Consider the following 14,277-nt stretch of genomic DNA (forward strand, 5'->3'; position numbering starts at 1 on the left):
CCCAATATTTTGAACAATATGGTGAAAAAGTAATTAATAAGCATTAAAATGAATATAGACAAAAATAAAATATATATGTATATAGTATAGAGTTTCCATTATCCTTCTGTAATTGTCACATTTCATTTTTCTGCATTGCAGAGGAAACAAAAATAGGATTTTTATAACAGCTTACCTGTAAAATCCTTTTCTCGGAGTACATCACGAGACCAAGAGCACCATAGTAATAACTATGTGGGTATATAAGCCTCCTTTAGGTGATGGACACTGGCACACCCCAAGACAGGAAGACCACTCCCTTTAGAACCCCTCCCATACTAGGTGTACCTCAGTTTTTGTAGCAAAGCACTATACGTATATCCAGAAAGAGGGGAGGGACCTCTGTGTCCCGTGACGTACTCCAAGAAAAGGATTTTACAGGTAAGCTGTTATAAAAATCCTAATTTCTTTATCGTTCATCATGGGACACAAAGTGCCATAGTAATAACTATGTGGGATGTCCCAGAGAAATGCTATCTGAGTGGGGGGAGACACAAAGCAGGGCGCCATCAGACTTGAGGACCTATACTGCTGCCTGCAACACACGGCGCCCAAAGGCGATATCCTCATGCCTTTTTACATCCACCTGATAGAATCTAGTGAATGTATGGACTGAAAACCAAGTTGCGTCCTTGCAGATTTGAGCCATTGAGGCTTGGTGATGCACCGCCCACGAAGCACTAACAGCCCTGGTGGAGTGCGCTTTGATTTGAAAAGGTGGGATCTTCCTCTTAAACCATAAGCTTGAACAATTACTTGCCGAATCCACATAGAAATAGTAGATTTTGACCATGCCTGTCCTTTTCTAGGACCTTCAGGCAACACAAACAAAACATCAGTTTTTCGAATCGCTTTCAAGTAGACTTTGACTGCTCTCACTACATCAAGAGAATGTAGCGACTTCTCTTTCGTAGAACAGGGTTCTGGAAAAAATGAAGGTAGAACAATATCCTGGTTTAGATGAAAACCTGACGCCACCTTCGGTAGAATTTTTTTTAGTGAATTTTTCCTCCATAGGATAAAGTGCTGAGAACTTCTTAGAAGGAAGAAAATGTTTATCTGGGTGATCCCACTCAGAATATATAAGCTGTTCCAGTAATTGATGGACAGGAAAGACATGTAAAGCTTGAGGAGGCTTTAGAGAACCCAAAGAAGAAGTGGGCCTTCCAGCTGACTCAGTTAAGGGTAACTTAAATGTGGAGCGGACCATTTTTGTAAGAGATTGTACCAGCAATTTTTCAGATTGTGAAGCTGAAAAGGGTTCTTCCACAATTGATTCCTCAGAAGAGGAGTCATCAGCCTCTTCACAGTCCCCTAAAAGAGGACTCATCCCCCCCCCACCCACCATTCCTCTGCTTGAGGGTCCTGGGCGGTAGAAGGAGACCCATTCTGGGAAGATGCAATTAGAGCGGTCAACCTTTCTTCCAACCCCACCAAGGCTGAGGAGAAAACGTCCTTAGTAATATAGACAGGGGCTGAAATGTTGGAAACAGTTGCAACATTTGACAGATCCGATGGCTCACCCTGACCAGCCATCCCCTGGTCTTTCAGGGGAGGATGGCATTGCTGAGGCGAGATTAGGGTCCTCAGAGCCCGTGGGTGATACCTTTGGTCCCCTTTTTGGGGTATTTATACCTCCCCTTCTGGAAGGCATAGTTCTAAGCACAAACGCAGAGTTAATGCCAACAAAACGCATGCACTGCTAAGCAATAGTCCAGCAATTGCCGCTATTAATGCTCAGCCTAAATGTGCCTTGGGAATGCCTGTGTCACCACGCTCAATGCCCCCCGTCTGCTCTTGTGTCCCACCGTCAGCCAAATAAAGACCTTGCAATGGAGATTTTATAGCCTTTGCAGTCCTGCGCTGTGATGCTGAGCCACGCCATCGCCACGCCCCTGTCCCCCTATCACGCCTCCCCAGTTTTCAAAAGCCAATTCCCACACATGCGTGTGGGGGCAGGGGAGGGAAGGAGAGCAAAGAGGAAGGGAAGAAGAGCCGCCACTGCTAAGGGCGGTGGAAGAGGGAGCGGAGAACAGCGGGCATATTAGACTCCCTCTGCCTGCTCCTGGAGAGGGGAAGAGGAAACACTGCCCAGGTGGGGGAAGTTCTGCCAAAATCCCCCCCTCCAACATCTAAGGCTAGGACTGCTTAGCTGGAGGAAGCCTGGCGGCTTCTGCTGACACGCAGCGAGACCTGGAAAGCATGGAACAGGTAAGTGCTCTTTACAGCCCCGGGTGGCGACTATAGGCATGACAACATTTACTGCAAGGAGTAAATCCATATGAAAGTTTTACATTTCTTAGGAATCTCCACTTACCTTATCCCGCCGCAGGATTCTGTGGTACAACCAAACAGACCCAATCTTAACCCATCACGACGGGCTCCGTTAAAAAAACCTTCAAGGACCAGGGTCCCCTTTTATCGGTGGTTCCACTCCCTTGGACCTGTATAGCACCCTGCCAGAAAGCTTTATGGTATTGCAGCATGACCAAAGCACTGAATCCCAGGGTCCAGCTCTCAAAGAGAAGCGTTACAGGTAAAACCTTGTTTCTTTCGCCATGAGGCCCGGGTACCATTCACTTTGGCATCAATGGCACTTTGAATGGATCCAGTTGCATAGCTTGCTCCAGGAAGGATTACGCCAGCGGAGCTTCTGCATAGTACATCTTTACTCGTGACCAACACCTTAGACACTGGCGAAAAAACTGAGGTACTCCTGGTATGGGAGGGGTTATATAGGGAGTGAACTTCCTGTCTTAAGGTGTGCCAGTGTCCATCACCTAAAGGCGGCCTATATAACAACATAGTTATTACTATGGCGCTCTGTGTCCCGTGATGTACGATAAAAAACGTTTTTCACTTTGAAATATCAGTGTCCAAAGTCACTCCTGTGGTCTTGCCCTCATGACCGTACTCATTTGAATTCTATTAAACACAGCTGGGCAGTGCCCTCACAAACTATTTTAGAAATTTTAAAATGCAGTTAGCATGCTAGCATTTAACTCACCTTCCCAACAGCAAGTCGATTCGCTTTAAAAACAACAGTGTCCTCATTCAGCGGTGGAATGTCATGTAATGATTCAACAATCACTGAGGGCAGAAATACACAAGCAGTCAATTAAAACGCATGCTGCATACCAGAATATGAAACGTTTTTTTCTTAAGTAATCATGGGTACACTCTTTACAAATGCAAAAAGACTACCTTTCTAGGTCCACACTATTAGGCTACATTCACACGGTCAATTAGGTAAATTTAGTGTGCATCAAGCAGCAATCGCCACAGGTAATTGTGGGCTGTGCAGAGCTGAAAATAGCTTTGGCTGCTGCCAACCTGTCCTTTGTTAACGGAGTCAGCAGCTGCTCCTAACCTCTGACAGCCACAGCAGAAATCTGGATTCATGCCACTACTGTTCACATTGGCCATAATCGCTGGTGTGAAGGTAGCCTTGGGGCTCGGTGGCACCTCTTGCTGCTCACTCAAAGTGTTCACGGTGGATTGTTTTCAGAAGGTGGCAGAGCAGAGGCTGGCAGGCATTCAAGATGCAACAATGTCACCAACTGAATGGCTTTTTTACAGCTGAATGGGAATTTTGTATGCAAATACCACGCCAGAACTGCATGTAAAGTGCTTAGCTAGCAGTTGTGGTGTGGACCCATTCAGCTAAATGGGTCATGTTTGGTCTCGGTTGTTGCAGCCGCAAAGACGAGCAACTTTAAGTGGCCTGTAAAACCATGGCTCAACCAACTGTTTTTACCACTGCCTATGTGAATGAAGCCTTATAGCAAAAGTGCACAAATATAAAGAAAGGTTAAAGTGAAGATATCATTATAAAAAGTTAATAGAAACTTCCAAATGTCTAGAACTTGCTGTCTTTAACCATTTGGTTAGTCATTAACAGGGTCAGTGACTCGACATGTAGTACAGACACCGGATAAATGACTGTCAGAGCAAAAGAAAAAAAAAAGATTTTTGAATTGCCAGTATCTATTTTCTGGAGTACTGAGCAGGACACTAGCTTCTTAGTCTTTACAACTGGGTTACATGCAGCCAGCAAAAAATCTGCTGGGAGATCCCATATATAACCTCTCCCACTCCCAGATGGGACATTCAAAAGCAGTCCAACAGAGGTGGGCAACACTGCAAACAACGCCAATTCCAAGCAGAGAGACCCTAAGGGTATGAGTTCCTAAAGTGGTTACAAAGGCATTTTTTTAAATTTTAAATTAGATTAGACGTGTCTGCTCTGTCCAATGGTATTGCACAGGGCAGCCCCTTACCTCCTTTTTTTAGAGCCCCCCACCGGTGCTGTCCACACGTTCTTTCCTGAGGGTGCCCCCTTAGCAAGCTGCGTGCTGAGGGGGCACTTGTTTGGGTGTGCTCATGAGCCAGGCTGTGTGCGTCGATAGTCAAATCCTGTGTGAGGGGGTGGTGTGTCTGACATCCAATGGCTCCTGCTGCTCTTAGAGTCTCTTGCGAGCCCAAGAGAGCACCGGTGGTGCTGCAGCAGGGGACTGGATCGAGAGAGGACTCAGGTAAGTGAGGGGAATAGCTAGGGTTGTGGGAACAGGGATTGGAAGGTTTACCTTCATGCAGAGACTGAAAAAAACAAAACTGGAGTATATACTCACTTTAAGCAGTACAAAGAAGGAATCGGATTTCTAACAGAAAGCATAAAAGGTAAACTCACAGCCCACACTATCCAGGCAGTTCAGAGCAAGCTCCTTAGGATGCCTTGGAGCAGGACATAAGGAGGGGAGGACAATATCCTGAATAAGGTGGAAGGCAGAGACCAGCTTGGGGAGTAAGGAGGTTTTAGGTCCGAAGACCATTTTTATTGGGCATCATCAAGAAAGGTGCCTTAATAAGGCCACCAATTCAGAGATTCTTCTTGCAGATGTAACAGCAACCAGAAAAGCCGCCTTGCATGAAAGGTTTGACAACACAATGTCATGGATAAGTTCAAAAGCCAGTTTCTAAAGAGCCCAGAACCAGGTTGAAACTATCTGGAAGTAGAAGGAGTTACATGGGGGATGTCCCAGCAGTTTTTCACCAGCGTCCAATCCTTTAAATCGCAGCGGCATATAACCCAGTTGTATTGACTAAGATGCCTGTGTCCCTATATTTCCTGATTGTACAGTATGGAATCTCCTGTTGACTATCATAAGTTCTTCTGAAACTAACAGATTTCAATAAAAATAAATAGGTTGAGTCACTTGTTGCTCATCTCTACCAGGGATTCCAAGAGGCAAAACCAGTAATGCAATTCTGTGAACTACGCTACTAGCATGGTGTTACAGTATAAATAAAACATTTTTAAAGAATTGTTAGCAGTGTTGTGTTCCATGTAGGCAAGCACAGTCTTACGGTACCTTCCACGTAGGCAAGTACAGTTTTACTGTACCCTCCAACTGGCTGTATAAGGCAAGTGCCTTTATTTCTGGGTAATATTGAGCAAAAGGGAATTTACTGCTTTAGAACCAGTGTACAGCCTTGGAACAACTGATAGGTTACCATCTGATGCACAGAAGACCTGCTTTGTGATACCTAAACAAAAAATAGCCCTCTCATTTGAATTAGCCACGTAAACCTACCCCATAAAACAAAGCTTGGGAGCCTTACTGGTAGCAATGGGCAATAAAGATTACCTTTACTGAAACTAGGTTTACTATAATCACCTTCAGCATTTAATCTTTCTTTCACCCAGCTGTGCTAATTACACATTTACAGGACTTTCTCCCCAGCATTTTCAACCATCAAATAAAACTACAGGATTGGTCTAATGGAATGAAAAGTACACATAATTAGGGCAAGCAATACAAACATGAATAAAGCATCCAAATGAAGCAATAGAAAAGTACTGCGTACTGTTCAGCACAAAATAAATGAACAATTAGAGCAATGGTAAGAAATGTACACTGTGTTACATATCAGGCAGTGCTGAGCCATCCCTGTGGTCTGTAATTACTGCTTGCAGGTTAGAACTATAAAGTACAGGTAAATTTAGAAGCTTTTTCATTTCATGGCTTGCTTAGAAGTGAGGCTTGTGTGTCCAGTCATTGTTAAAAAGAAATCATTCAAGGAAATAAGTTAAAAGAAAAAAACATGATGTAAGAAAAATGGAGGCGAGTTTGTCAACTTTGTTTACATGCACCATCAAACAACAACATGCGCTAAAAGCGAGATCTGATATCTGAACTCTGATACTGAAAGTTCATTTGAACGAAATAAACGGTGGGAGCACTGTTGCTAAGGAACAATTCTGAGGTTTGAAGAGATGTTTAACCATAACATACATCTCATAAAAAATAAATCAAACCAGATTTCAACATACAATTCTGCATTGAATTGAAGGATGTGGTAGATAGTCTTCAATGTCAAGTGTATTAAAATCAGACGGGACTGTTTCACCCCCCCCCCATCCAGTCCAGCCCCTTTCAGTCACTTTGAATTCCTCAGTCATGCAACACTGTACCCAAACGAACTGTATTTTGTTGGCATTTAATCACCCCTTGTTTTTTTTTTAATGATATAGATCTGTATATATTTCTATATATATTCTGCGTGCTGCTCATAGACACCGACTGCTGCACTGAAGATACTCTATGCCTCTGACTGGCTCCACTGCTCTGGTAACATTTTCTGCTGTGGAGGTGAACAGAGACATGGCTGGCTGCACTGACATATAGTGATATCAGAGCAAATAGCCATATTGTACATCACCTCTACAACAGTAAATCGTCACCAGAGCAGTGCAGCCAGTCAGATGCATAGAGTATCTTTAGGGGAAAAAAAAATAAAATAAATGCTGTTAGTTAAAAGCAGCACAGGATTGGCAGCACAACAACGCTAGAATAAGAGTTAACAGTACTACATCCATCAGAGTATTAAACCCTACAACAGAGTCGGCAAACTAGAAAGAAAAGCTATAGGGGAAAGAATATGAAGAAACATGCATGACTTGGTTTAATAGCCAGGCTTAATTATAACTGGCTGCCCAGCCTGTCTCTGGTTCAACTGCTACCAGGTCATCAATAGCATAGATTTAAAACACTGTACATTGATCGGGTTCTAATGTACATCAGGACACAAAACTTCATCATAAGTGCCAAATATATACGGATTTGGTCAATCATGTATAGCATTTTTCATAGAACAGACCCTGTCAGCAGTTGAATGGCCCAGGATTTACACGCTATGGTTGGTTTATACAACTAAAAGAAAAGCATCATACCTAGCTGATCAATGATGCTGGAAACTATTCCAAATGGTTTTATTTCAACATCTTCTGGTAGGTTTATGGACAGTTCTTCAACAGCAGGCAATTCCTGGTGATAATAAAAAAAATAAACACTTTAGCAATCACAAACTACCTTACTTTGGTACAACATGGAAAAAAAAGGGTAAAAACAATCAAGCAATTACCCAGCTCTACACTCACCTGTGTGTTGACAGCGGTGCGCTCCAAAGTACATTTCTAATGCATATTACAAACTTGGAGACCTAAAATCTTCTAATGATGAACTTTTGGCAGATGCAATAAAAGGTCAAATCTTATTTGCAGCGTGGATAAGAACATAAGTCTGTAGGATTTAGAAGTCCAACCATTGTGCCAATATTAGAAAAGGTCATTAGAATCTCTAGTGGAGTACTAACAGAACTTTTTATATACAGCAATTACATTCTGGAAGGTCACAACAATACCATCAAAATAATATTAATAAGAATCTTATTGTATTATAAGAAGGCTATAAATTATCTTCAATAAGTAAATATTTGAGTTATTGTCACCTTGCCTGATATTTTTAAAACTTTTAATTCGCACCATATTTTCTTGACCCTCTGACTGCTTTTGGTGCAGAACTCCAAAATAGGAACATATCCGGTCCAGATATTTTGCACTTTGCCTGTAAAAGCCTATTTGTAGTCATGCTTTCTAAAAGGAGATTTTGGATGTCAGCCATTCAAAAGCTTTGCTAAATAGTAATTACGAGGGGAAAATATTGTGTTCAATTAGTCATTTATGAATCGTTCGCTGATTAATCGCATATCACAATAGTGTGGTATATAATTCAGTTAATATGTAAAGGAAAAAAATTAATAAAAAAGAACACACAAAAACAATTTATTCTTGAATAACTTTATATGCAGCGATAACTATAAATAATCGGCTCTAACAAAATATCTAATCCAGATACATAAAATACACATACATATAAATCCACACACACACTCTAGAAGGCTATATTACACACTAGCTTATTTTTAAGCTCATAGCAGCTTCTTATGAGCTTTTTTTTGTTTTCTTGTGCCACTAGAAGCAAAAAAATAGTGTTATCCTATCTGTCCATGCACACTATTGTAGGCTAGAAGCGTTTTTCGAGCTTTAGCTTCTAGAAGCAGAAAATAAAATGCCTTTTTTTGTATTTTTGAGAGTGATTTGCCAGCGGAAAAAATGCTCCTAAACAATGCCAACCACTTCTAAGAACCAGTTTCCTGAATTTTTTTTTTCTTAGCGGCGCCCGCCAGTGTCCTTAACAGTCTGTGCAAAGTTGGTTGTCAAGGAGCGGGCCGGCAAGAATTGCCAGCAATGAAAATCTGAGAAATAAAAACAGTGTGCGGGTTCCCCCCGATCTTCACTAGGCCCTTCAGGGCTGGTATGGATTTTGGGGGGGGTAGGGATGGGGAACCCCACACCAAAATAATAATATATATATAAAAAAAAAAAAAAAAATTGCTTGTGTTCCCTCCAAAATCCCTACCAGATCCTTCTCCGAGCATGCAACCTGGCAGGCAAGGAGGGGGGGGGGGGGTTGACAAGTGAGCTTGAGCTGAACCATACCAGGCCACATGCCCTCAGCATGGGGGGGTTGTGCTTTCGCCCCCCCCCCCCCCCGTACCCCTACTCATTGGAGATGGGCTGAAGCATATCAGCCAAAAATGGCACCAAAAATTACACGGTTTTGACGAGATTTTACTCTGCTTTTGGTGCATTTTTTTTGGTCATGTGACTCAAAAACCACATCAAAAACGCAACAGGTGCATTATTGATGCAGCTAATGCACCTCGTTTGAAGATCAACTCTAAAGGAGTATATAAGGACCCAAACATTCATACATTTAGAATACAAATGTCAATAAATGAGGCCAGAGACAGCCAGGCAATTACCAATAAAAGGAAAGGTGGCGGCCTCCATATCGTTGTAAAAATGAACTTTAAAGTGTATGTGTGGCCAAAACATTTTAAAATGTTGGACAAAGCAGGACTGACAAGTTTTAAATTTTCATCTGCTGGGTAGCACCCCATTTGTCCTGGTGACCATTTCAACAGAGATAGAAAGTAATGGGGAAATCAAACAGTTTAGCACTGGCACTTAGAATAATCTAAGAGAAATTCTGCTCACTTTGTATATATTTTCTATTACTTTGTTTCGGTGTGCCATCTGAATCTGCGACCCATCAGATTAGGTAACGGAAGTAACGTTAATGAAAAAGATAGCCAGAGCCCATATTTGCCCCTTGATAGTGCTCAAAGCCAGCTTCTGATTAACCTCACACTGCAGGAACACAAGGATCTTAGATACTGAATAGGAGAGTGGATGCCACCCCACAGCCTCGCACAAAGAGATGTAAGCCTTCCAGGTGCGATGATAAATCCTCCGTGAAGTGGACGTGCATGCCACGTATCAGTGCCGCCTATCAGTGCCCATCAGTGCCATCCATAAGAACCCAACTTTGCAGCCTTTCAGTGCCCAGTGTCGCCTATCAGTGGCACCCACGAGTGACCATCAGTGCCGCCTATCAATGCCCATCAGTGCTGCTTATCAGTACCACCCATCAGTGCCGCCTACCAGTGCCCATCGTCAGTGCCCGCTTATTGGTGCCGCCTTATCAGTGCCTGTCAGTGCCACCTTATCAGTGCCCATCAGTGAAAGAGAAAGCTTACTTATTTACAAAATTTTTTAACAAACAAAAGCAAAACTTTTATTTTTTTCAAAATTTTCGGTCTTTTATTTGTTTAGCAAAAAATAAAAACCGCAGAGGTGATCAAATACCACCAAAAGAAAGCTCTATTTGTGGGAACAAAATTATAAAAATTTAGTTTGGATACAGTGATGAATGACGCGCAATTGTTATTCAAACTGTGACAGCACTGAAAGCTGAAAATTGGTCTGGGCAGGAAGGTATATAAGTGCCCTGTATTGAAGTGGATAAAGATGTTTTAAAGTTTTGATACTATATATATTGCATTATAAAATAAAGAATATAAAAAAAAAAAAAAATCAAATCCAAAGTGGTCATGAAGCAGCTTTGGTAAAGCAGGTTTTTGATTGAGAACACCGTCTCCATACGAAAGTGCTTGTACCTGATCGAACGGTTTAGAGACAAAAAGTTCAGGATAAGTCAATTATTTCCCCCAAAAGCTTTCCGATGACAAAAATATGGGTATAAAAACTCTCGCCCTGATCCTTCCGGGGAACCAGGACCAGGACTTTTTGATCTATCAAGTCTCCAATTTGGAGAACCAGGGCCATCGCTTTTACCCGATCTTTGGGAGGGAGCGTTCTGGTTGGCTGGCAACAAAAATTTCAGCCTGTACCCATTGGTCACTAGGTCCAGTATAATTGGACTTGAGGTGACTGCAGCCCACTGTGGGAGAAAAGCCCTCAATCTTCCTCCCACTGGGAGACACGAGTCACTGTGGCTTGGCGAGTTGTCGAGGAGGGTTAAACAAGAGGCCCCCTTTACCTCTGCCTTTGTGCCCTGTTCAATGCTTTTTGGGTCTATTGTCCCTTTCTCTTGGACCTTGCTGCCTACTTTGGCCATGAAATTTTTTTTTCTGGCTGTCGGTATTTTCTTGTTCTCTGGAAAGGCCTTTCTTCTATCAGCCGTGCGTTCCAGCGCCTTTTGCAGACCTGGGCCAAAAAGATGATCGCCTGTTAAGGGAAGCCCACATAGGCGTAACTTTGAGGCAGATTCGCCTTACCAGGTTTTAAGCCATAGGCTTCTTCTGGCCGATTTCACTAAGGCCGAGATCCTAGCTGTCATTCTTACCGACTCTGCGGAAGAATCAGCCAAAAACCCCACTGCACGAAAGAGGATAGGGAAAGATTTCAGAAACTGTTCTCTAGAGGCACCTGCCAACAAATGCTTTTGTATTCGTGTTAACCATACTTCTAGATTTCTGGCTACACAAGTGGAGGCCAGAGCTGGTTTAAGATTCCCAATGGCTGAGTCCCAGGCCCTGTGTAGAAGGATATCTCCTCTTTTATCCAACGGATCCCTAAGCGCGCCCATATTGTCAAACGCTAGGTCCAAGTTTTTTGAAATTTTTGAAAAAGGTGCGTCTAACTTGGAATTTTTATTCTATGGCTGCGCTGCATCCTCTTCAAATGGAAACCTTTTTAGGTTACTTGAAAAGAAGGGTTTTCTCTCTGGATTTCCCCACTCCAGCTTGATAGTATCAAGAAGGGAACCATGCATGGGGAAAACTCTAGCCTTTTTGTTATGCAAACCTTCGTACATAAGGTCATATTTAGATAATTATACTTTCTCCTCTTCTATATCAAGAGTCATATAGATAGCCTTTAATAAGTCATCTACATCTTCCAATGATAACTTATACCTCAAGCCCTTTACGGATTCTATCCCTAGGCCCTGTATCTGATCCCGATTCTTCTGGAGATGAACGGGTAGATCTGGCTTCAGCCTCAGAGTCTTCATTCTCCGCACTCTGCTGTGGAGCACTAGGAGTGGCTGAAGTCCTAACTGGAGATGGACCCTCTGAGGGGACTTGGATTTTAGCAATCAGAGTTTTAAATGAACTGAACGTAGACGTAAGCTCATCTCTAACAGCATTTTCTGACAGGAGACCACCGGGTCATCCTTAACTAGGCTGTCTATACAGGTGCGGCAATCTGCTTTGCTCCATGAGGAGCTCAATTTGTTTCCGCAAACCGCACATTTCCTTTTTGGTGGCTGCGCTTGGGCCTTGTCCTGAGTCTTGGCCTGCAAGAGAACAAATGAACCCAATGTAATTTACGCCACATACATTCCCATAACACCTCGTGCAGGAGGAAAGGAAAATGTGCCCCCTTCACCTAGTCCCTACTGGTTACAAGGGGGAAAAACACTCAGGACGTGCAAGCAAGTAAACACACTTCAGGCTTACCTGTGAGGTGCTGGTGTTAGGGCCTGCTACCGCTATCACAGAGGAGTCCATCCTGCCCCTGTATTGGTCTGCAGCCTCTGCTGGGTTTTACTGTTTTAAAATACCAGCCTCCCAGTTCATGCTGTGTAGAGACCGGAACTAGCATATCTGGCGCCTGCTGATGACATCACAGGCCGGGAAGTGACCACGTTGGGTACTTCCTGTGGGCCAGCTTTGACCGCATAAGTTCCGCCCCTCCACGCGAGCGGCTTCCCCTCTTCCTCTGCACACTCCAGCCAGGCTTTCAGCAGGGAAACAAGCCATCTGCTGCCATGCAGTTTGCTGGCAGGAGCTCAGATGTGCACCGTGGTGCTGGCGTTCCCCATGCACTGAGAAGCAGGGACAGCAGCCATAAACCTACTCCCCCGGTGGATGTGCAGCTCTGGGTCAGAAGAAGGTAGGAAATACCATCCAAATGGCCAAGCTCATGAGATTTAGGGGAACCAGTTCCAGGAAACATGTTACCCCCCCGTCCAGACTAATACAGACACGGGGCCTGGAGGACCGCCCTTTTATCTGGTGGGGGTTAACAGGTTTCCTGTCCTGGTAGGAGGAGCCCTAGGTCTCATGGCTGTCCTGGAAGACGCTTACAGAAAATTCTGTTTTAATAGCTACTTGGTCTTCATTATGCAGTTTAGATATGTTCACTTTGGGGCCTTACATTAGTTATCAAAGGTTGACTCTATTCAGCTATTTGTGCAACTTTGGAAGGTTGGTTGTTTAGGTGCTTAGAAAACTTTTACTGCATCTATCCCCTTCTTTGCAACTTCTGCACTTTATGGCTGAGGCCTGATGAAGCAGACGTGTATATGGGCGGAACCACGCTGGATCGGTCAAGGAGTCATCTGCTGTGAGTTTGGTGAATCAATATGGTGAATATTGATAGTAATGACCTGATGCACCCATGTTTTTATGAAGCTTTTTACCATAGCACTTGGGAGTGCTATTTTAGAGTGAGTGTATTTCTTTGGCCATTTTAACTTTTTGCCATCCAGTAAAGTAGAGGGGGCTTCTCCTTCTGGAATGCGCTGCCACTGCTTGGCTAGTTTTAGGATGTTTTCCAGATGGGTGATGGCGTAGGTTTTGTTTTCCTTTGTTATGAGGATTTTGGTTGGAAACCCCCATGTATAGGGTATTTTGTGGTTTTGAAAAAGCTTTCTCAGCGTGGCGTGGTTCTTCCTAGCCAGCATAGTATGTTGTGAGATGTCAGAATACACAGAAATGTCTGCACAGGGGTCAGGTAGGGGGGAGTTCTTCCTAGTATATCTCATCAGGTCCTCTTTTACATGAGAGAAATGAATACATGCAATGACGTCTTGTGGTACCTTGTTGGGCAAATGCTTGGGTTTAGGCAGGCGGTGTGCACGATCTACAATCACCTCCCCCTCTGCTGTATCTGGTAGCAATGTAGAGATAAATTGCTGAACATATTTCCTGAGATCTGCTGGTGCTATAGATTCAGTCACCCCTCTCAGCTTTACATTATTCCTCCTTGAGCGGTCTTCTAAGTCCACCATTTTGTTTTTAATCTCTAGTATTTCATCCTCCACTCCATTATAGGCATCAATCAGCTCATTATGGGCTGTGGCGAATTCCCTTATTTTATCCTCTGCATGAGAGACTCTGTTCCCAATAGCAGCAACTTCAGCTTACAATTGAGTTGTGCATTCCATTAGGTCCCTGTGCAGTGAGCCCCTTAATGTTACCAGCATATCTTTCATCATGGTGTCTGTTATTGACTGATCCAGGGTGGGGAAGTCATGCATTTGTTCTATGAACTCTTTTGTACTTTCCTGTGAAGTGTCATGTTCCCCCAGGTCACCTGGATATGTAAGCTCCACTGACCTTTTCTGTGATGCCTTCTGTGGGCTATGCATAGGGGTTCCGCTCGGTGAGGATCTGCTGCTTGTTCCTGGGGAGGATGCCAGATGCTTCCACTGCCGCGCCTCGAGGTGTAGGCCGCGCCGCCATCTTGAGGTCTGTGATCCTCCGCTAGGCCAAAAAAGTCCGTCAGCTCTCTGGGGCCCC

The 14,277-nt window shown here is 43.6% G+C and overlaps 1 protein-coding gene across 1 annotated transcript in view; it reads right to left on the reverse strand.

The window, feature by feature from the left end:
- NAF1 (nuclear assembly factor 1 ribonucleoprotein) overlaps positions 1-14,277 on the reverse strand; it is a 107,742-nt gene that overhangs the window by 41,401 nt on the left and 52,064 nt on the right. Inside the window, exons 4-5 of the mRNA XM_073606032.1 lie at positions 7,274-7,367; positions 3,047-3,129 (exon numbers count right to left, since the gene is read on the reverse strand). Of these exons, the coding sequence (XP_073462133.1) occupies positions 3,047-3,129; positions 7,274-7,367 (177 nt within the window). The remainder of the gene's footprint in view (positions 1-3,046; positions 3,130-7,273; positions 7,368-14,277) is intronic.

Source organism: Aquarana catesbeiana, linkage group LG01 (genome assembly GCF_042186555.1).
Source record: "Aquarana catesbeiana isolate 2022-GZ linkage group LG01, ASM4218655v1, whole genome shotgun sequence".
Taxonomy (NCBI): domain Eukaryota; kingdom Metazoa; phylum Chordata; class Amphibia; order Anura; family Ranidae; genus Aquarana; species Aquarana catesbeiana.